A 19,940-nucleotide genomic window follows, 5' to 3' on the forward strand; every position below is an offset into this window, starting at 1 on the left:
ACGTCCTAGGCCCGTCCCCTCCTCCGTCGCCGGCTCGGGCTCCGGAGGCCGCCGAGGGGCCAGTCCGCCAGTTGGGGGAAAACCGCCGACGCTGGCCGGGATTGGACCACGTGACGGGGCCCGGCGCCCGCCCCGGTGCGCTCCGGGACCTTTCCGGCCTCGGCGCTGGGTGCCCGACTGCTGGCATCGGGAGTGGCTCGAGGCCGGTGCGAGTGGGCGCACGGACAGCGCCGCACTCGTCCGCCTTTCCTCCGGTCACCTGGGGAGCCCCGGCGGAAGAGTGGGAATGACCCGCATCCCCTCCGCAGCCACGCGGAAGAGGCGCTCGCTTGCTGGTTGGTATTGAACTGCCCAAAGCTTTGGATAGAAATTAGAATGGCTGGCTGAGCTACAGGCTTAGTCCACCCCGCCCCGTTTCACCGATGACACTAAAGCCACCAAAAGAGAGGTTCGCTAGTGGGACGGAGATAACACTTGTATCAGCGGCAGAATTTGGCCTGGACTCCTTACTCTAAGCTCCAATTGTATGAGACAGAATATTCCAAAATGCAAAGCGCTGTACACAAAAGATACTTTTGTGAGGCAGTAATTGAGCATAAATGCACTGCCTCATGTTTTCATTCCATTAAATCTTGTCTATCTTCCCTTTTCCTGCCTCTGTACTTGTACAGAGGTATTTGGCGGCATTTGGCCAAATATCGGACAGGTATTTGGCGCTTCTCCCTCCCTTCTATGTATTTTTACAGCCCCATGGAAATGTTCACAGTCCTTGGAAAGCGTCCCCTCCCCCCGTTTTATTGACATGAGCTCACATTTTATTTTATTTTATTTTTTTTTAAAGATTTTATTTATTTATTCGACAGAGATAGAGACAGCCAGCTAGAGAGGGAACACAAGCAGGGGTAGAGGGAGAGGAAGAAGCAGGCTCACAGCAGAGGAGCCTGACGTGGGGCTCGATCCCACAACGCCGGGATCACGCCCTGGGCCGAAGGCAGACGCTTAACCGCTGTGCCACCCAGGCGCCCCTGAGCTCACATTTCTTAAATGTGGAAAATGGGTCTCCTGTTTCCTCCCTCTCCCGAAATCGACTCCAGGCCTCCTTTTACAGAAGTCTCCCTTGAAGGCCCTGGCTGTAACTGCCAGGACTTGTTTAAGGAACTCTGATTTAATCTGTTCTTTCCCTACATTTTTCATGATACTTGGGGAGACAGAGTAGTCAGGTATCTATGCTTAGAAGATAAACCTACTGGCAGTACCAAGGAGAAGTCGATTTTTCTTCAATTTGTGTATTGTTCAGGCTTCATATGGAGACCTTGGTAGAAACAAGGAGAAATAAATTCCTTTGATACCATCCTCAACCTCATCTCTGAAGCTCTCTGCTATTATCAGTGTGATGTGTAACCTCCCGGGCCTCTTCCTGTGCATTCACTTACATATGTGTCTTGAAACATGTAGGTTTTGCTTTTTTCTAAATGATAAACTGTTACATAATTAGACTGTTTGCAACTTGCTTTTTTTCTTTTTTCTTTTTTGTAACTAAGAACAAATCATGGAGCATTTTCCATGTCAGTGTAGGAAGATTCACTTCATTGTTTACTGCTGTGGAACACTCCAGAGCATGGGGGTGGTTTAGCTGCAGTGATGGACATATATGTTGTCATTTCAGTTCCACAGAGAAAGATTTTGTTTCTGTATGACTGACTCTACTTTTGGGTAGCTATCTGGGAAGGTAGATTCTTTCCATCCATTTCTTTTTTTTTTTTAATTTTTTAAAAAATTTATTTGATAGAGAGAGCACAAGCGAGGAGGGGGGAGGGAGGAGGGAGTGGGACAAGCAGACTCCCCACTGAGCAGGGAGTCCGATGTGGGGCTCCATCCCAGGACTCTGGAATCATGACATGAGCCGAAGGCAGACGCTTAACTGACTGAGCCACCCAGGTGCCCCTCTTTCCATCCATTTCAAACATTATGCATTTTTAACATTTATTGGGCCTCTGTCATATGTAAGTACTGCACTAGGCGTGGGATTCCACAGATGGAGGTGACTGTGTCCTTGCTTTTGGAAAAGTCAGTCTGTTGTGAAACGAATACGTTTATGGTTTCAGTGAACTTATTAAAAACCTATTGAACGGCTGCCAATTGGGGCAGTAAGGTCAGTGTACCCTGCTTCTGAGCTCCCACCCCCAGAGTGTCCTTGGTGGGAGCAGAGGTTTGCTGCAGTGACGGTTTTCGACCTGGGTATCTATCCCCTTGGGAGGTGCAGCAGGTGCGAGTGCTCTGGGGAGTCACCTGTTTTGTTCTCTGATCAGAGAGGAGAATAGTGTTTCACAAGAACATGTTGTAAAACAACATTTTAAGGTAAACCAGCTGATTTAGATTGACCAAGGCAGCTGAATTCACTAGTTCTTGTTCAGAATAACTTGTTAGCAACATTTGAGGACTACATCCCTTCCCCTACACTGAACAGAAACCCACAAGTTGCCATCTTGCAGGACATGTGCCAAACTTACAGAAGAGTAAAATGAACACATTAGCAAAGGCATATACATACATTATAACCCATGCAAGTATGTCATGTGCTGAGGGCAATGTGGATCAGGGCAAATATATTGGTTCAGGAGAATTTTAAAAATTAATTGTCACCCAGCAACCCCCCCTTGGGTTTACATGTAACAAATGTTTCACGTATATTCACCAAGAGACTGTTTCCAGCAGCTTCATTCATAACGGCCCCAAATTGAATATCACCCAAATACCCATCAATAGTTGGATGGGTGAATAAATTGTGGTGAATTCACACAATATAAATTCCATACGGAAATGAAAAGAAATGGTCTACTATTATATTCTGCAGCTTAAATGAATCCCACAAAGATAATACTGGGTGAAAAAAGTCAGAAGCCAAAGAGTACATCCTTTATGATTTCACTTTAAATATAAAATTCAAAACCAGGCAAAACTAAGTTATGGTGATAGAAGTGGAGATGGTGCTTACTTTGTGGGGTAGTAGTGTTTAGAAGAGGGCATAACAGGTTTCTTGGGGCGCTGGCAGTGTTCTGTTTGCAGTTGGTTGCAATGGCTTTGTGAAAATTTAATGGGCTGCAGTATGTATGCTTTTCCATATATGTTATACTTCAGTAGAAATTGTAAAAATATTTTGTACGTGCACAAAAGACTAGTGGGTTTGGGGCACCTGGGTGGCACAGTCGGTTAAGTTTCCGACTTTTAATTTCGGTTCAGGTCATGATCTCAACGTCCGTGAGATCAAGCCCTGCATCAGCCTCTGAGCTCAGCATGGAGCCTGTTTGAGATTCTCTCTCTCCCTCTGCACCACCCTCTTATCCCCTCCTCCTCCCCACGAATGCTCTCTCTCTCTCTCTCTCTCTCTCTCTCTCTCTCTCTCTCTCTCTCTCTCAAAAAAGAAAATAAAAAAGACTAGAGGGTTTGATTTTGCTGGAACCCTTAAGCAGGGGAAAACTCACTTTCAGCAGGAGAAGCTGCACCAGATGAGTTTTTTTCTACTTCCTCACCAGTGGTTTTAGAATTACAAAAATATGGTCACTAAAGAAAACTGGAAGAACGTAGGAAATACAAAAAATAAAATAAAAACCACCCACAATTGAATTTTCTAAATTAAACACTTTTAGCATCATGTTGTATATCCATACATACACTTTAAACTTTAATGGAGATAATATTTTGTGACTGTTTTTCATTTAATTTTTTGAGAACATTTTCCTATGTCATTTTTTCTCTACAGAATTTTCAGTGGCTATCTATAGAATTGCAGCATGAAGAACTGCAATAATGTATTTACCAAGATTCATATTTGACAATTAGGTTGTTTCCTTTTTTTCTGCTGTTATAAAATTGCAGTAGACACTTTTATTGACAAATCTTTATGCAGATCTACCCCTTATCATCGACTTAGGATAAATTCCTAGAAGTGGTTATGCAGGCTAAATTCCTCTTTACGCATTTGATACATTCTGCCAAGGTGTCCTCCAGAAAGATTTATCGTATGTGCTCCCCGCAATAGTGAATGACAGTCCCTGTATCCTTAGACACTATTAAGAATACTGATGCGTTTCTACAGTCCTGATACTATGAATTTGAATAGGATGGGGGGAGTGGATGAGGAGACAAAGGATTGGGAACATTTCACACTTTGCATTGAGATGGGGATGATTATGTGTCAAGAGAAAGCAAGACTTTTAATGTTCTTGAATTCTGTGATTTCATGACCACATAGAATGTCACGCAGAATTATGAACAAACTTACAGAAATGACTTCTAAAAAAAAATCAAGCACCCAGAATATGGGGCTTTAGAGTTGGACAGACCTGGATTTGCCAGTAAACACCACTTCCTACCTGTGTGACTCTATAGGCAAGTTGTTTAGCTTTCCTGCCCTCAGTTTCTACGACATTAAAAGCGACATGCTGGTACAGGCCTTACAGGGCTGATGTGGGGGAGGGGGTGAAGTGCTTAGCACTGCGCTCGCGACGTCCTAAGCACCAAATAGACATTAGTTAACTACTTGTTTTTGATCTTGGTTGGGAAAAATACAACTTAAAAATGGGCACTACTGTGGTGTTAAAACCTTGATTAAGTGCTTTGCCAAGTTCATGGGGAATTTCCTTTCTCTTTTGTGGGCCAGATTTTTACAATCAATATTCAGCTAATTGCTTCCTCCTGTTTCACTGTAGCTTTAGAAGCTGGGCTCTCCTGTATGGGGAGACCTCTGAGTTTATTTTAAGATTTTATTTATTTGTTTGTTTGTTTGTTAGAGAGAGGGAGAGAGAAAGAGCACAAGCAGGGGTAGTGGCAGGCAGAGAGAGAAGTAGGCTCCTCATTCAGGGGAGAGCCTCATGCAGGACTCGATCCCAGGATTCCAGGATCATGACCCAAGCCGAAGGCAGACGCCCAACCAACTGAGCCCCCCAGGTGTCTTTCTGAGTTTGTTTTAGATTGACCTTCCTGTTGCTGAAGTGGAAACTTGTGCTAGCCCTTTTGGGGGCTAAGAGAAAAACCCAGACCTTTCAGTAGTGTGGAAAATGGTTTCTACCCCGAGAGTCAGATGAGAAAAAGCAAAATGGACTGCTAGAAAATAAAAGTTTGCAGCCAGAACTCAAAGTGTTCCTGTTTTGCTCCAGTGGATATGACTGTTCTGTACATCACGGACAGCAGTTTGCTGAAGGCGAAAAGAGGCCATGGCTAGGCAATCTTTGATTCTGAATTGTGATCTCTTTAATTTCAAGCTGAAGACTTGAATTGCTTCTTTATCTTTAATCCCTTCAGAACTCAAGTTCTCCGTATGTAGAACTATAACTGAATTAGTATATCATTTTCTGTGCAGTTTGCCTGCTTATCTTCCTCACTATATTGAAGTTCCTGGATTCAGACAAGTATAACAAAAAGACAAATCCTGGTGTATGTTCTGACAAGTATAGCCCAGTTTCACACTTCAGAAAAGCATCTAATTAAAGGTTAGGGAACTGAAGAACTTTGATGTGCTTGCCCAGGAAGAGTCACTTGAATCTCTTAGAGACTCCATTTCTCATCAGAGATAATGATACTTCTGTAAATGGTTGCTCTGAGAAGTCCATAAAAGGCGAAAAGCACTCTGTTAGGTATAATTCATTATATAAAATTAAGGACTGGTTACCGTCAGTCCATTTTTTTTTTTTTAAGATTTATGTATTTGACAGCATAAGCAGAGGGAGCAGCAGGCAGAGGGAGAGGGGGAAGCAGACTCTCCACTGAGCAGGGAGCCCAACTCTACTGGGGGCTCCATCCCAGGACCCCCGGACACAGCCTGAGCTGAAGGCAGACACTTAACTGATTGAGCCACCCAGGTGCCTCTGTCAGTCCTTTCTATGTCTGTCTCCCGTGGTGGTGGTTGAGTTCCCTAAAGGGCAAGAATCATGTCTTGTTCATATTTATAGTCTGGGCATTTAGTACAATTGCAGGAACAGTGAGTACATGATATATGTTTGTCAAAAGGGGGAAAGGAAGGAAGGTAGTCTGACGAGATGCAGTGGGTCACTAATTCCTGCCTTTGTACCCTCATCAATAAGAAGATCAAATGGAGGGGCTCCTGGGTAGCGCAGTTGTTGGGCGTCTGCCTTCAGCTCAGGGCGTGATCCCAGTATTCCGGGATCGAGTCCCACATCGGGCTCTTCCGCTGGGAGCCTGCTTCTTCCTCTCCCACTCCTCTGCTGTGTTCCCTCTCTTGCTGGCTGTCTCTCTGTCACATAAATAAATAAAATCTTAAAAAAAAAAAAAAGACCAAATGGAGGGGCACCTGGGTGGCTCGGTCAGTTAAGCGTCTGCCTGCAGCTCAGGTCATGATCCCAGGGTCCTGGGATCGAGCCCCAGTCGGGCTCTCTGCTTAGCAGGAGCCTGCTTCTCCCTCTCCCTGCTGCTCCCTCTGCTTGTACTCTCTCTCTCTCTCTGTCAAATAAATAAATAAAATCTTAAAAAACAAAGAAGAAGAAGACCAAATGGACAGAGGCCTTACCAGGTTCAGGTATCATAGGAAGACTCTGGGCCTCTGCCATTGGACAGTAGGGGGAGCACCCAAGTCAACAACAAAGATGCCACTCTGCTGTTCACATCTCTGCTTTCAGATTACTTCTTTATTTTATTGAAAAATGATTGATATACAACATTGTGTTAGTTTCAGGTGTACAACCTATCAATTTGATATTTATATACATTACAAGATGGTCACCATGTAAATCTAGTTAACCATCTGTTGCCATACAAAGTTTTTACAATATTATTGACTACATTCCCTATGTTGTACATTACATCCCTGTCTTATTTATTGTACACATACCTTTTAATCCCCTTTACCTGGGACACCTGGGTGGCTCAGTCAGTTGAGTGTCCGACTCTTAATTTTGGCTCAGGTCACGATCTCGGGATGGAGCCCCACGTGAGGCTCTGTGCTCAGCCCAGAGTCTTCTTGGGACTCTCTCTCCCTCTCCCCCTACCCCTCCCCCTGCTTGTGTGCTCTCTATCTCTCTCTAAATAAAAATAAAATCTTGAAAAAAAAAGACATTCCCCTTTACCTGTTTCACTCACCCTTCACCCTCTCTCCTCACATTGCTGCTTTTTTTTTTTTTTAATGTAAACTCTGTGCCCAACGTCGGCTTGAACTGATGACCCCAAGATCAAGAATCGCATGCTCTACCGACTGAGCCAGTCGGGCACCCCCCACATTGCTTCTTTTAACATATATTATTCACAGTCTTAACAAATGACATATACACACTATGCAAAAATGTTAATGAATGGTACAAAATATACTCAGCAGGTGAAAGTGGGTCCAGTCTACTCCCCATTTGTGCTTCCGCCCATGGGGTCAGATCCTGAAACTGTGACAGAGGAAAGAAATCTGAGCCGGAAGTCAGGAAATCCATGTGCCTGCTGGTGACGAGACAGTTTCTTTCTCTCACTTAGCTCTTTAGCAAATGGGCACTACCTTTTCTGTCAACCCGATTGTGGAGAGGATGGGGTAAGAGGAAAATCATCCACATTCATTCCTTCAACCAAACATGGAATATCTACCAGCTCTGTTAGGACTGGTTCCTGGTAAACAAAACACAGCCCCCGCTCAATGGGAACTCCAGCTGGTGGGAATAAAGAGTAAAATGTTCTGGAAATAAAAAGCTGTGGGGGAGAGGGGTGCAAAACAAACTCCACAAATACCAACCACATGGTCACTTTTTCACATGTCCATATTATCTCAAAATGACTGTCACTCCTGTACATAGCTCCTTGTGACACAAACCCTACACCTACAGTTTTCCATGTGAACAGTTGGTTTAGCCAGAGATGGAAATGGTGGGTGGCCATGGAATATCTTAGACACTTGCCACTTGTTAAATCACTTAGCTCGCAGAGCTGCCCCTTCCAGGCATTTTCCCTGTGTTCGGCTTATGTCCCATAGCCTCCCACTATAGAAAGGGAAAGAAAGCCCACGTTCCTGAGAGTTCCCACACCATGAGTATTTCCTAGCTTCGTAAAGAACCATATTATACGTGCCTACTTCATGCCTCACACTGGGACAGAAGAACACAAACACGAATGTAAGACACTGACTGTGGTTCGCAATCTGTATCCGGTGGCAGATACCAAACTTCTAATTTTATTTCTCCACTCCTACAGCTGAAAAAACAGTTTCATATACCTTCATTCAGTTATGTCTCAAACAGCTCGGGACATAATGCACTTAAGCACAATGGGTTACAATTCACAAGGCGCATAACATTCCTCATCTTTTTTTTTTTCCTTAAGATTTTATTTATTTGAGAGAGAGTGCAGCGGAGGGGGCAGAAGAAGAGAGAGAGAATCTCAAGCTGACTGCGCGGATCTCAGAACCCCAGGCGGGGCTCTATCCCAAGACCTGGACGAAATCAACAGTCGTATGCTTAACCGACTGAGTCACCCGATCGCCCTGATAATTCCTCATCTTGATCTCTCATTGCCCATGCACTTAAGGTTGGAAGCTGATGCTCAAAGAGGTGGAGGGTCCAGCACTTCAGAAGCATTTTAGCCAGTCCATGCACAGAGCCAGCAAATTGGCACACCGCGAGTTACAGGCTGGGAAACCTACCTCACGCGGCCCCGCCCACCGCCCTGGGGAAGCTGTCACCGGACTTCAGGGCGCATGTGCAGTCAGGCTCCGGGAAGCTGTCCCGTCACGTGATCCAGCGCTTCTCTCACATGACCTCTCTCCCAGAGGCGGGGACCTTCGGCCAAAATGGCGGCCTACCTGCAGTGGCGGCGCTTCGTTTTCTTCGACAAGGAGCTGGTGAAGGAGCCGCTAGGCAATGATGGGGCTGCTCCCGCGGCTGCACCTGCCTCAGGACCCGCTGCTTCCAAGTTCCTTTGCCTCCCTCCCGGCATCACTGTCTGCGACTCGGGCCGAGGGAGCCTAGTTTTTGGAGATATCCTTCCTCTGGAGCTGTCTGTTCCCTCCCCGGATCCCTGAAGAGATCCAGCAGGGATGGCATCTGTCGGGCACAGGGGTTCGTGTTGCGTGCCACTTTCCTTTAGATGGGCACCCAGTGCTCTTCTGTGGCTTGAGGGAAGAAAGAAGGAAGTGCATTCTCTAACTTGTTGCCAACTGAGCAGTCCTGGGCAAGTCATTTAACCTCTCTGGGCTTCAGTTTACTTATCTGTGAAAGGGGTATGAAATATCAACTTGGCAGGGTTACTTTTAAGATCAGTCAAAACAATGGATGCAAGTAGTCTTTACAAGATGAATGTGCAAGGTGTCATTTTCTCCCCTGCCCAAATGGTGGGCAAGGAGATAAATGAGACCAAGAGTTTACTGCTTCGTTCTTCATAGTGTTGCTACTAAACTCTGGCCTTCTTTTTCACTCTTTCAAAGGTGGGGACTTTCTGGAGGTGATATGTGGGAAAATCCTTGAAAGTTTTAAAGAGCTGAATGTATGTTAGTAGTTATCTGGGTTCTGGTCTAAATATAAGTCTCTCTCCTTGGAAAGGAGGCTCCTTGACTATTCTGCACATATGGAAGGCCAAATCTGGTTCTTGCCTCGCTCCCTACAGCTGACAGGCTTCCAGGCCTACAAACTGCGGGTGACACACCTGTACCAACTGAAGCAGCACAATATTTTGGCATCTGTTGGTGAAGATGAAGAAGGCATCAACCCCCTGGTGAGTCCTAGAAAGGAAGTGGGAAAGGACCAGAAGACTAGGAACGGTTGTTGGAGGGGACTAGCATTCACACATCTGAGGTCTGTTCGCAGGTGAAGATCTGGAACCTGGAGAAGAGAGATGGTGGCAATCCACTCTGCACCCGAATCTTCCCTGCCATCCCAGGAACAGAGCCGACTGTTGTGTCTTGTTTGACTGTCCATGAAAATCTCAACTTTATGGCCATCGGTAAGCAGAAGGCAAAGCTAACACTCTGAGATTCTTTATAGATTTCTTTTTCAGAGTTGCTTCTGCAGCTTGTCGTCGTTGTTTTAATGAGATCACTTGGTACTGAACCTCAGGCCTTTGAGATATTAAAGTTTGGAGTGGGAAAGTATTCAGTTTTGTTCTTTGAAAAAGAGTCTGTGAGAACCGATTTTTATGTTAACCATTGGAAAAGTTGGGGGTGAGGAGAAAGTTTGTCACTTCCAACAAGTGCCTCAAATGGTCTTTTTCCCCTTCTGTGCTTCCTGATCTTTTCAGCCTCAGTGAAGTGCTGTTTCCTGTTCTCCTACAGGTTTCACAGATGGCAGTGTTACATTGAACAAAGGAGACATCACCCGGGACCGGCACAGCAAGACCCAAATCCTGCACAAGGGCAACTATCCTGTAACTGGGCTGGCCTTTCGCCAAGCAGGAAAAACCACTCATTTGTTTGTTGTGACAACTGAGAACGTTCAGGTATGAGTTAGGCGCAGGCAGGAAAGGGTTCTCCATTGCCCAGGGGCCTAGGGTAAGGAACTGACAAGAGAGGTAGGGTTCTTAAATTTTTCCTCTTGTAGCCTTGAGTCATTTGCCCTGCTTAATATTTTATCTCTTCACTTAAGAGATGAAGAAGAGTCAGAATTAGGGCTTATAGTTAAAGACTTGAATTTTTTTCCTAACTTGTTAAGTGATATTGGACAAGTTGCTTTATTTTGCTGGTTCCTGGTACTCTTCTCATTTCTAACAGCTACTCTCAGGAATAGTCTTTTGGTAAAACAGTTCAAAATTGTTGTATTTCTTAGGGTGGCAGGATTCCGTTAGTAGGTAGTGATAGTACACAGGAAAAAAATGTGGTTTCTGCTTTTATATCTATATATATATTTTAAAGATTTTATTTATTTGAGAGAGAACGCGCACGCCCATGCATGAAGCATAAGTGGGGTGGAAGGGGCAGAGGGAGAGGGAGAAGCAGGCCCCCACAGAGCAGGGAGCATGACATGGGGGCTCAATCCCAGGACCCTGGAATCGTGACCTGAGCCAAAGGCAGACGCTCAACTGACTGAGCCACCCAGGCGCCGCTTCCCCCCCCCAGCTTATATATTTAATAGATGGGTGGTGGTTAATGGACAAAGCAAGCAGTCAGGGAAAGTCTTAGGGTGCTACAAGTTAAAAAGAGAGCCAGTGTGGAGATGGGAATACCTTTGGGAAGGTTTAGATGCCCCCTCCTGAAAGGGAGCCTGTTAACCCCTTTCTTCTCGCAGTCCTATATAGTTTCTGGAAAGGACTACCCTCGTGTGGAGTTGGACACCCATGGTTGTGGCCTGCGCTGCTCAGCCCTAAGCGACCCTTCACAGGACCTGCAGTTCATAGTGGCCGGGGATGAATGTGTCTATTTGTACCAGCCTGATGAACGTGGGCCCTGCTTTGCCTTTGAGGGCCATAAACTCATCGCTCACTGGTTTAGAGGCTACCTTGTCATTGTCTCCCGTGACCGGAAGGTTTCTCCCAAGTAAGGACTCCAGGGAGAAGGGAAAGGGAGTAGGGCTATCTTTGTTCCCCAGAATTCACATGATTTTAAAATCCTAATATGTGGATCTTGTCAATCTCCTACTTTGGTTTTATGTAGTTTACACTCACACCTAGATTCAGTTGTAACGTTTTTACTGAAAAATGTATTTTTGCTATAGACGTTTGCTAAGCAGCTCTGGTACACTAGAATGTTCCAAGGAATTTGGGACCGCTTTTTGTTTTTTTTACTCTTCCGTCAAAATAAATTGGGTGGAGGAACAAGGAAACGAGTAGGAGAGAAGTTGGAAAGGGCTGGGAGTGCAGGACACAGCATTTTTATTCTGAGCCACCTGAAAGGGGCGGCAGGGTCTTCCACCTATGGGAAGTGATCCCTGTCAATGCTAGTTTTCACTCAGTACTAAGTGTAGCGTCTCCTATTGACCAGGTGCTAATTATGTTAAACGAATGAGCGTTTGGACGTTCTTAATTTTTTAATCTATTGCTTGATGTTAACCATAGGATCCTGAAGGGTAAGATCTCTTCCTACAACTGCCAGTGCAACGCTGGACTTATGGGATATGCTGGTAGAGGGGCCAAAGGGTGGTTTGTTCGGGGTGGAACGGGCAGCACCGCAGTTGTGATGTAAGGGGTTGCTGAGACAGAGGTGGTACAAATTTCTGGTGCTTTTTCTTTTCCTTACAGGTCAGAGTTTACCAGTAGGGACTCACAGAGCTCCGACAAGCAGATTCTCAACATCTATGACCTGTGCAACAAGTTCATAGCCTATAGCGCCGTCTTTGAGGATGTAGTGGATGTGCTTGCTGAGTGGGGCTCCCTGTACGTGCTGACGCGGGATGGGCGGGTCCACGCACTGCAGGAGAAGGACACACAGACCAAACTGGAGGCAAGGCCACCAGGTTCCCAGAGCTGGCCACAGCCACCTAGATGCAGCTGTAGGAACAGGCTCCCCAAGTCACCTTGGCCAGGGTGTTTCCTTCCCTTTGGGGTACAGCCTTACCCAGATCCTTTAGGGTAGAATTACAAGGTAAATGGCCTGGGATGAGATCTTAGAGGAAGATAATGGCTGGGAGCCTGAGTCCACTCTGTCTGCCAAGAGCCTTGCAAGGTAAGGTGATGTTGGTCTTGGGGGTATCTGAGAGGTCTTCCCGTCTGGGATCTAGGCAGATCAGAACTCCAGGACTGTCTGGCTTGTGTGTTGTGGTGCATTCTGGGAAGGTGTCTTCTCTGGATGGCTTCTACCAATTTTCTAATCTCTCCCCCTCCAGATGCTGTTTAAGAAGAACCTATTTGAGATGGCCATTAACCTGGCCAAGAGCCAGCACCTGGACAGTGATGGGTTGGCCCAGATCTTCATGCAGTATGGGGACCATCTCTACAGCAAGGGCAACCATGATGGGGCTGTTCAGCAGTATATCCGGTCAGTCTTGGGGCGCTTTAGGATATAGCTCTGCATGCAGCCAGATAGGCTAACACCTGGGCTTCGGCGAGGGGAACAGACTCCACCAGGAACCACCCTTTCTTTCTGCAGGAACTGTGATGGCTGTAGTGAGAAGACAGTACACTCAATTGCAAAGGGTTAAATATTACATGACCAAGATAACAATTGAGCTGATGAGTCCCTCTTGTTTTAACTTGTTTTAAACTTCAACCTGTCCTTTGTTAATATTTATTTTGGGGGCTCCCAGGTGGCTCAGTTGGTAGAGCATTCGACTCTTGATCTCAGGATTGTGAGTTCAAGCCCCATGTTGGGCATACAGCTTAGTTAAAAAAATTTTTTTTGTTTGATCTGATTCTTTTAAGAGAAAGGGTATTCATCTCTTGGCTTCCACAGTTTCTTCCCTTGGTACTAATTGTTGGAATTTTCTGCGTTAGTAAGGGGTTGTGGCAACCTGTCTAGTTCCTTTCCCTACCTCTATAGAATTCCTGTTTTCAGCCAACTTTAAGAATCAGTGCTCTGGAGCCTTGCTTCTCATGTGGTCCACAGTCCAGTAGCATTGATATTGTCTGGGTCTTTGTTAGAAATAGACTCTCAGGGGCGCCTGGGTGGCACAGTGGTTAAGCGTCTGCCTTTGGCTCAGGCGTGATCCCGGCGTTATGGGATCGAGCCCCACATCAGGCTCTTCCGCTATGAGCCTGCTTCTTCCTCTCCCACTCCCCGTGCTTGTATTCTCTCTCTCACTGGCTGTCTCTATCTCTGTTGAATGAATAAATAAATAAAATCTTTAAAAAAAAAAAAAAAAAAGAAAGAAATAGACTCTCAGGCCTCACCCCAGACCTCCTGATACAGAATTTACATTTTAAGAAGATCTGCAAGTGATTCCTCTGCACATGAAAGTTTGAGAAGTACACTGATCCAGATACTGTCTGATGCACGTGTCTCTCCAGAACCATTGGAAAGTTGGAGCCGTCCTATGTGATCCGCAAGTTTCTCGATGCCCAGCGCATCCACAACCTGACCGCCTACTTGCAGACCCTGCACCGGCAGTCCCTGGCCAACGCCGACCACACCACCCTGCTGCTCAACTGCTATACCAAGCTCAAGGACAGCTCGAAGCTAGAGGAGTTCATCAAGGTGCAGGGTGGGGTAGTGGGAGATTCCCTGAGGGCCCCACTGAGCACGAGGTGACTCCACCAGGCCTTGCCCTTCCACAGATGTAGGAAAGAGCTGACCTTATTTGGGGACCAGGACCCCTCTGGTCTATAAACTGGGAAGAGGAACAGCCTTTCCTGCTAGTTCTATCCCATCTCCCTTCTTGTTTTATGATCCTTGAACTTCCCATAGTGTGTAAGCTCAGGGAATTAACACTGGGAGACCCCTGGGTCCCCAGAGGAGTCCCTGAAATAGTAGGGGCAGAGGAAGACTTTGGCTCTTAGCAACTTTCTGAGAAGCAAGAGAACATAATGCTCTAAAACCATGGATTTTATTTATTAATTTTTTTTTTGGTCCTCCACCATCCTGGCCTTGACTTTGTTGTTACCTTAAGAATCTGGGGGCGTCTGGCTAGCTCAGTCAGCAGAGCATGTGACTCTTGATATCTGGGTCATGAGTTCAAGCCCCACATTAGGTCTAGAGCTTACTTTAAAAAAAAAAAAAAAAAAAAAAGGAAGAAGAATCTGCTCTTAGATTCAGATGCATGTTTCTTCTCCCTTCCCCAACCCCGTTTCTGTGAATGATTTTGTCTAATGTTTCCCTGGCAGACAAAGAGCGAGAGTGAAGTCCACTTTGATGTGGAGACAGCCATCAAGGTCCTCCGGCAGGCTGGCTACTACTCCCATGCCCTCTATTTGGCTGAGAACCATGCACATCACGAATGGTACTTAAAGATCCAGCTAGAGGACATCAAGGTAAGTGAGACAGAGACCTGTTCTTTTTCTAGGACATTCTCGGAATGATGAGAGTGCGTCCTGGTAGGTGAGGCAGGAGCACAGCCTTCCTCTGCCCTTTACTTCTGCACAGAATTATCAGGAAGCCCTGCGGTATATCGGCAAGCTGCCTTTTGAGCAAGCTGAGAGCAACATGAAACGCTACGGCAAGATCCTCATGCATCATATACCAGAGCAGACGACCCAGCTGCTGAAAGGACTCTGTACGGACTACCAGCCTAGCCTCGAAGGCCGAGGCGATCGGGAGGTTCCAGGCTGCAGGGTGAGACCTCAGGGAGAATGGCTTTTGGAGAGCAGGGATCATCTCAGGGGCCTCAAGGGTACCACGCCCATTCACTCCGCCTCCTCCCTCCCCCCTCCCCATCCCAGGCCAACTCAGAGGAGTTCATCCCCATCTTCGCTAACAACCCTCGAGAGTTGAAAGCTTTCCTGGAACACATGAGTGAAGTCCAGCCCGACTCACCACAGGGCATCTATGACACGCTGCTGGAGCTGCGACTGCAGAACTGGGCCCACGAGAAAGATCCACAGGTGAGGCCTGGCAAAGCTGGGGAGGTGCTGGGGGAAAGACCGTTCTTCCACCTTCTGTGGTTGCCTTTTGCCACTTTCTGTAGACCAGTAACACGTCACCCCTGGGCGCTAAGTGGTCCCCCGTGAAGAGGCGGTTGAAGAGGTAGTTGATTTGCCTCGTTCCAAGAGACCCTGTGATTTTGCCCTTCTGGCCAGAAGCTCTCTCCTCCTTCCCCAGGTCAAAGAGAAGCTTCATGCAGAGGCCATCTCCCTGCTGAAGAGCGGCCGCTTTTGCGACGTCTTTGACAAGGCCCTGGTCCTCTGCCAGATGCACGACTTCCAGGATGGGGTCCTTTACCTCTATGAACAGGGGAAGCTGTAAGATGTGGGGAAACTTCTGGGAAGGGGGCAGGGTCCAGATTTCCGGGGGCAGCCGCTGAGGTGTGCCCTGCCCCGGCCCCAGGTTCCAGCAGATCATGCACTACCACATGCAGCACGAGCAGTACCGGCAGGTGGTGGCCGTGTGCGAGCGCCACGGGGAGCAGGAGCCTTCCCTGTGGGAGCAGGCACTCAGCTACTTCGCCCGGAAGGAGGAGGACTGCAAGGAGTACGTGGCAGCTGTGCTGAAGCACATTGAGAACAAGAACCTCATGCCACCCCTACTAGGTACTCGAGAGGCCGGGGTGGCGGGGGTGAGAGCGTGCGGGCCGCCGACAGCTCTGGGGCAGGGGCTCTTCCATTCCATCCAGGGGGTGCGGCTGGCTTCATTGTCTCCTTTCCTTCTGGACCCAGTGGTGCAGACACTGGCACACAACTCCACAGCCACCCTGTCTGTCATCCGTGATTACCTGGTCCAAAAACTGCAGAAACAGAGCCAGCAGATTGCACAGGACGAGCTCCGGGTGCGGCGGTACCGAGAGGAGACCACGCGCATCCGCCAGGAGATCCAGGAGCTCAAGGCGAGGTACTTGGCTTTGGCAACTGGATACGTATGGAGGTCCAGGGGATGACCTTGTTCTTCATCAGGTGTCACTAAATACTTTTCGCAGAGGGTTAGAGGGAGCATGTTCAAACATTTCATTCTTAAAGATCTGTCTTAATGGAGGAATTGCCAAAGAATGGTTTATTCCATAGGTCGTTCTTTATCGGACTTTGGAGAATGTTATGTTGCGGCAGGTACTTTTCTTTCTGTAGGAGTCTATGTATTACTTTTCCTAAACGTATATCTAAGGTGTAGTTGGAAGACATTCAGAAGTAAAAAACTTTGCTTTAGAAAATACAGAAAGTGGATAATTTAGAAATATTTATACTATATATTAATCTCCTACTTTTAAGTTTTAATCTGCCCTTAACATTGTAAAATATTTATTAGAGAAGTTTTTTCATCCCACAAATATTTACTGAGCCCCTTTTATGGCCCAAGGACTATTCTTCACAACACAGACAAAAAGCCCTGTTGTATGGAGCTTACAACGTAGAAAGAAACATACATTAGAAAGCAAAATATTATGTTAGATGGTGATGAGGTCGAAGGAGAAAATGAGTTTGGGAAGGGGAGTGGGGTGCAGAGCGCGTGTATGTTCTGTGTATAAGGTGGACAGAAAAGGCCTCACTGGAAGGGTGACATCTTAGTAAAGACCTGAAAGACAGATAAGCTCCCAATTATGGACTTAGTCTCAGGGATGAAAGGTGCAGCATAGGGAGCAGGGTCAGTGGTGTGGTCATAGTGCTGGGTGGTGACAGATGGTAGCTACACTCGTGGGCACAGCATAACATACAGACTCGTCAGTTACAGGGTTGTACACCTGAAACTAACATGACCTATGTCAGCTATACTTCAAGTAAAAAAAAAGAAAAAGATAAGGACAATTTAGTGGCAGTTGTGAAAACTGAAAGCGTTAGTTGGCCTTGCAGGGGGCGTGCTGAGACTCATGCAGGCCCAAGGTGGGTGTCCTCGTTTGACTCCCTGTTGGTGACCAGGGCAGAACCTTGCAGTCCCTTCCAGGGACCTCTGTCCTCGACTCCAGCCACCTTCTCTCTGCACCTGGCTCTTGGCTCTGCCCTCACTCTTGGCCACTCCTTTCTGGTCTCCCTTGCTGCAGTCCGAAGATCTTCCAGAAGACCAAGTGCAGCATCTGTAACAGTGCCTTGGAGTTGCCCTCAGTCCACTTTCTCTGCGGCCACTCCTTCCACCAACACTGCTTTGAGAGTTACTCAGAAAGTGATGCCGACTGCCCCACCTGCCTCCCTGAAAACCGGAAGGTCATGGATATGATCCGGGCCCAGGAACAGAAACGTGATCTGCACGATCAGTTCCAGCACCAGGTGGGTGTGAGTGCGTGGATAACTGCCCCACTCGCCGAGCAAATCACAGGAGCATTAGCTGCTTCTCTCCTCCTCACTGAGGACAGGAGACCCACGGTTCTGATTCTTCTCTCCTCTTCCCCTGCAGCTCAAGTGCTCCAACGACAGCTTCTCTGTGATTGCGGACTACTTTGGCCGAGGTGTTTTCAACAAATTGACTCTCCTGACCGACCCTCCCACGGCCAGGCTCACTGCAAGCCTGGAGGCTGGGTTGCAGCGGGACCTGCTCATGCACTCCAGGAGGGGCACTTAAGCAGCTTGTGGGGAGAGGTGTGAGAGTGGAGGTGCAGCAGCGGAGACACGGAGGACGGAGGCAGGGCTGTTGCGTAGGAATCAGGCAGACGTGCCCAGGACTCCACCCTGATCTGATGCCATAGCCCTCAGGAGTAAAGGGGACTTTCTTTTTCTCCTTCCTTCTTTGGCCAGCCCGCCATTCCTCCTGTTGACTTTTTGAGCAGTGTGGATCATTCCAGACCAGCGGGGGAGGGCACCTCAGCAACCTCTGAGTATGAACAATAGCTGCTTTATTCTTTCTCCAAGAGCACCAGGCTGTGCTTGGGTCCTTGCTCCCAGAGTCTATAAATAAAAGAATATAATAGTTTGGGGGTTGAAGGGTTTATTCTGGGGACTTCCTGGTGATTCTTAGCTGTGCAAAATGTACTTTTCCTCTGCTCTGGTAGAACTCCACTTCCTTTCCTGCACGGTTCCTTGAAGACCATGTTGACAAGACCTCATTCCAGTAATGCGTGGGGCCTGTGGCGCCTACTAGACTTCGATTTACTGAAAAACTTCTGCGAAGGGCCTAATACCTTTCTGCTCCAAGAGCAGCCTGGACTGAGGCCCCCAAAACAGTGCCTGCTCTGCAGTCAAGCTGGTCTCTATGGCTCTCGTTTGAACAACGTATTCAGGCAGGAGGCAGACTCTGGTGGGGACCCTGGGGTTTAGACCTGCCTTCAGAATGGGTTGGTTGGTGTCTTGCTGGATTTAGTACCAGATGATAAGCAGGATAAAGGGGACTTTCCTAAAACATTTTTTCCCCTCCTCTTCAAAGTTGCCAGCTGAAGTTTGTGCTGCTAGGTGTCTGCCTATAATTTGGGTTACGCTGCCTGTCAGAAAATTGCTCTGGGGCACCTGAGTGGCTCAGTTGGTTAAGCGTCCAACTCTTCATTTCAGCTCAGATCTTGATCTCAGGATTGTAAGTTCAAGCCCCGCGTTGTGCTCCAAGCCCAGCATGGAGCCTACTTAAAAAAATTTTTTAAAGGAAAATTGCTCCTATGGGGTTGTTTAGCCCAAGAAGGTAACTGGACGTTGTGCTTTAGGTAGTATTTAGGAGAGGTAGGGTCACTATATTTATCGTGGCTAAAAATAATACTGGGTCAGCTGACCCAAGTTTGAATCCTAGTTTGATTTAGGGCATCTCTTACCTCCTCTGAGCCTGGGTTTCTTCATCTGTACGTCAGGAATGAGAACACCTTCCTTGTAGAGCTCTTAGGAAGGCCGAAAGAGTGAATGAGTGTCCAGTTCTTTTGATAGTGGTTAGGACGTGGGTGCTCAGTACATGGTTATTAATACCGCTAGTGGATAAAGTGCTTTTCCTAACACTTTCCCACTAACAATAATGTGTTGGCACTCCCATTTGTTATTTGCCTTTAGGCATGACCTTTGATCTCTGAACCAGTTTCCTTAATTAAAAAATAGGAATGTTGCCTACTTAGGGTTGTAGCGGAGCTACGTTTTAACGGAACCAGGGAAGCACCGCATAAGCTGCACTATTTGCTTGTGCGGCTAAGGAAATAAAGCTGTAGAAAGCTGGCCAACTTTCTGGAGCTTCCTCTTTATTTGGAGGTGTCGAATCCAGCCGAAGGGGCGTGGTCGTGGCACAAGGACGCTTTACTTACAACGCAGCGTTTTAGGGTCAATATTCTTCCTCTTGGTCAGGGCTAACTTTGGCTTGACTATCCCTGGGGGTGGGGGTGGGGGCGGGGGGGCTGCAGAGTTTGCTCTGTGGGTGAATCTGGCGAGCAGGTTTTAGTCGCTGACCATCAGTACTCTTGATTCAGAACGAGGTGTATGTAAAAGAACTGAACAGTTAGTAGGCCCGGGTCTCAAGCTAGGAAGACTGGGGCGGACGAGAACCCAGTGTCCCTACCAGCCCGGCGGAGTAGGGGCGGTAACAGGTGGGCAAGGTCGTCTCTGTCGCAATCGTTCTAATTCCC

The 19,940-nt window shown here is 47.2% G+C and overlaps 1 protein-coding gene and 1 long non-coding RNA gene across 4 annotated transcripts; one reads left to right on the forward strand and one right to left on the reverse strand.

Moving 5' to 3' along the window:
• Nucleotides 1-53: 53 nt before the first annotated feature.
• On the forward strand, nucleotides 54-18,325 carry VPS11 (VPS11 core subunit of CORVET and HOPS complexes). 3 transcript variants are annotated; one of them, XM_002929594.4, is made up of 17 exons: nucleotides 54-335; nucleotides 8,308-8,960; nucleotides 9,545-9,693; nucleotides 9,786-9,921; nucleotides 10,250-10,413; nucleotides 11,199-11,446; nucleotides 12,148-12,349; nucleotides 12,732-12,883; nucleotides 13,852-14,038; nucleotides 14,665-14,811; nucleotides 14,924-15,112; nucleotides 15,220-15,381; nucleotides 15,599-15,738; nucleotides 15,824-16,026; nucleotides 16,153-16,324; nucleotides 17,463-17,685; nucleotides 17,813-18,325. In XM_002929594.4, the coding sequence occupies exons 2-17, from the start codon at nucleotides 8,774-8,776 to the stop codon at nucleotides 17,975-17,977; spliced, it is 2,826 nt and encodes a 941-aa protein (XP_002929640.1). In that variant the 5' UTR covers nucleotides 54-335; nucleotides 8,308-8,773; the 3' UTR covers nucleotides 17,978-18,325. The 3 variants fall into 3 exon arrangements, with proteins under 3 accessions (XP_002929640.1, XP_034521825.1, XP_034521826.1); XM_034665934.1 differs by having other exon boundaries at nucleotides 8,512-8,960; XM_034665935.1 differs by lacking the exons at nucleotides 54-335; nucleotides 8,308-8,960 and adding an exon at nucleotides 9,005-9,153 and having other exon boundaries at nucleotides 9,522-9,693.
• Nucleotides 14,399-19,856, reverse strand: LOC117803324. Its single transcript, XR_004627030.1, has 2 exons — nucleotides 19,149-19,856; nucleotides 14,399-18,300 (listed from the first exon to the last, which is right to left on the reverse strand). It is a non-coding gene; the product is annotated as an uncharacterized LOC117803324 (long non-coding RNA).
• Between the last annotated feature and the right edge of the window lie 84 nt (nucleotides 19,857-19,940).

The sequence above is a fragment of the Ailuropoda melanoleuca genome, chromosome 8 (assembly GCF_002007445.2).
Source record: "Ailuropoda melanoleuca isolate Jingjing chromosome 8, ASM200744v2, whole genome shotgun sequence".
In the NCBI taxonomy this organism is placed as follows: Eukaryota; Metazoa; Chordata; class Mammalia; order Carnivora; family Ursidae; genus Ailuropoda; species Ailuropoda melanoleuca.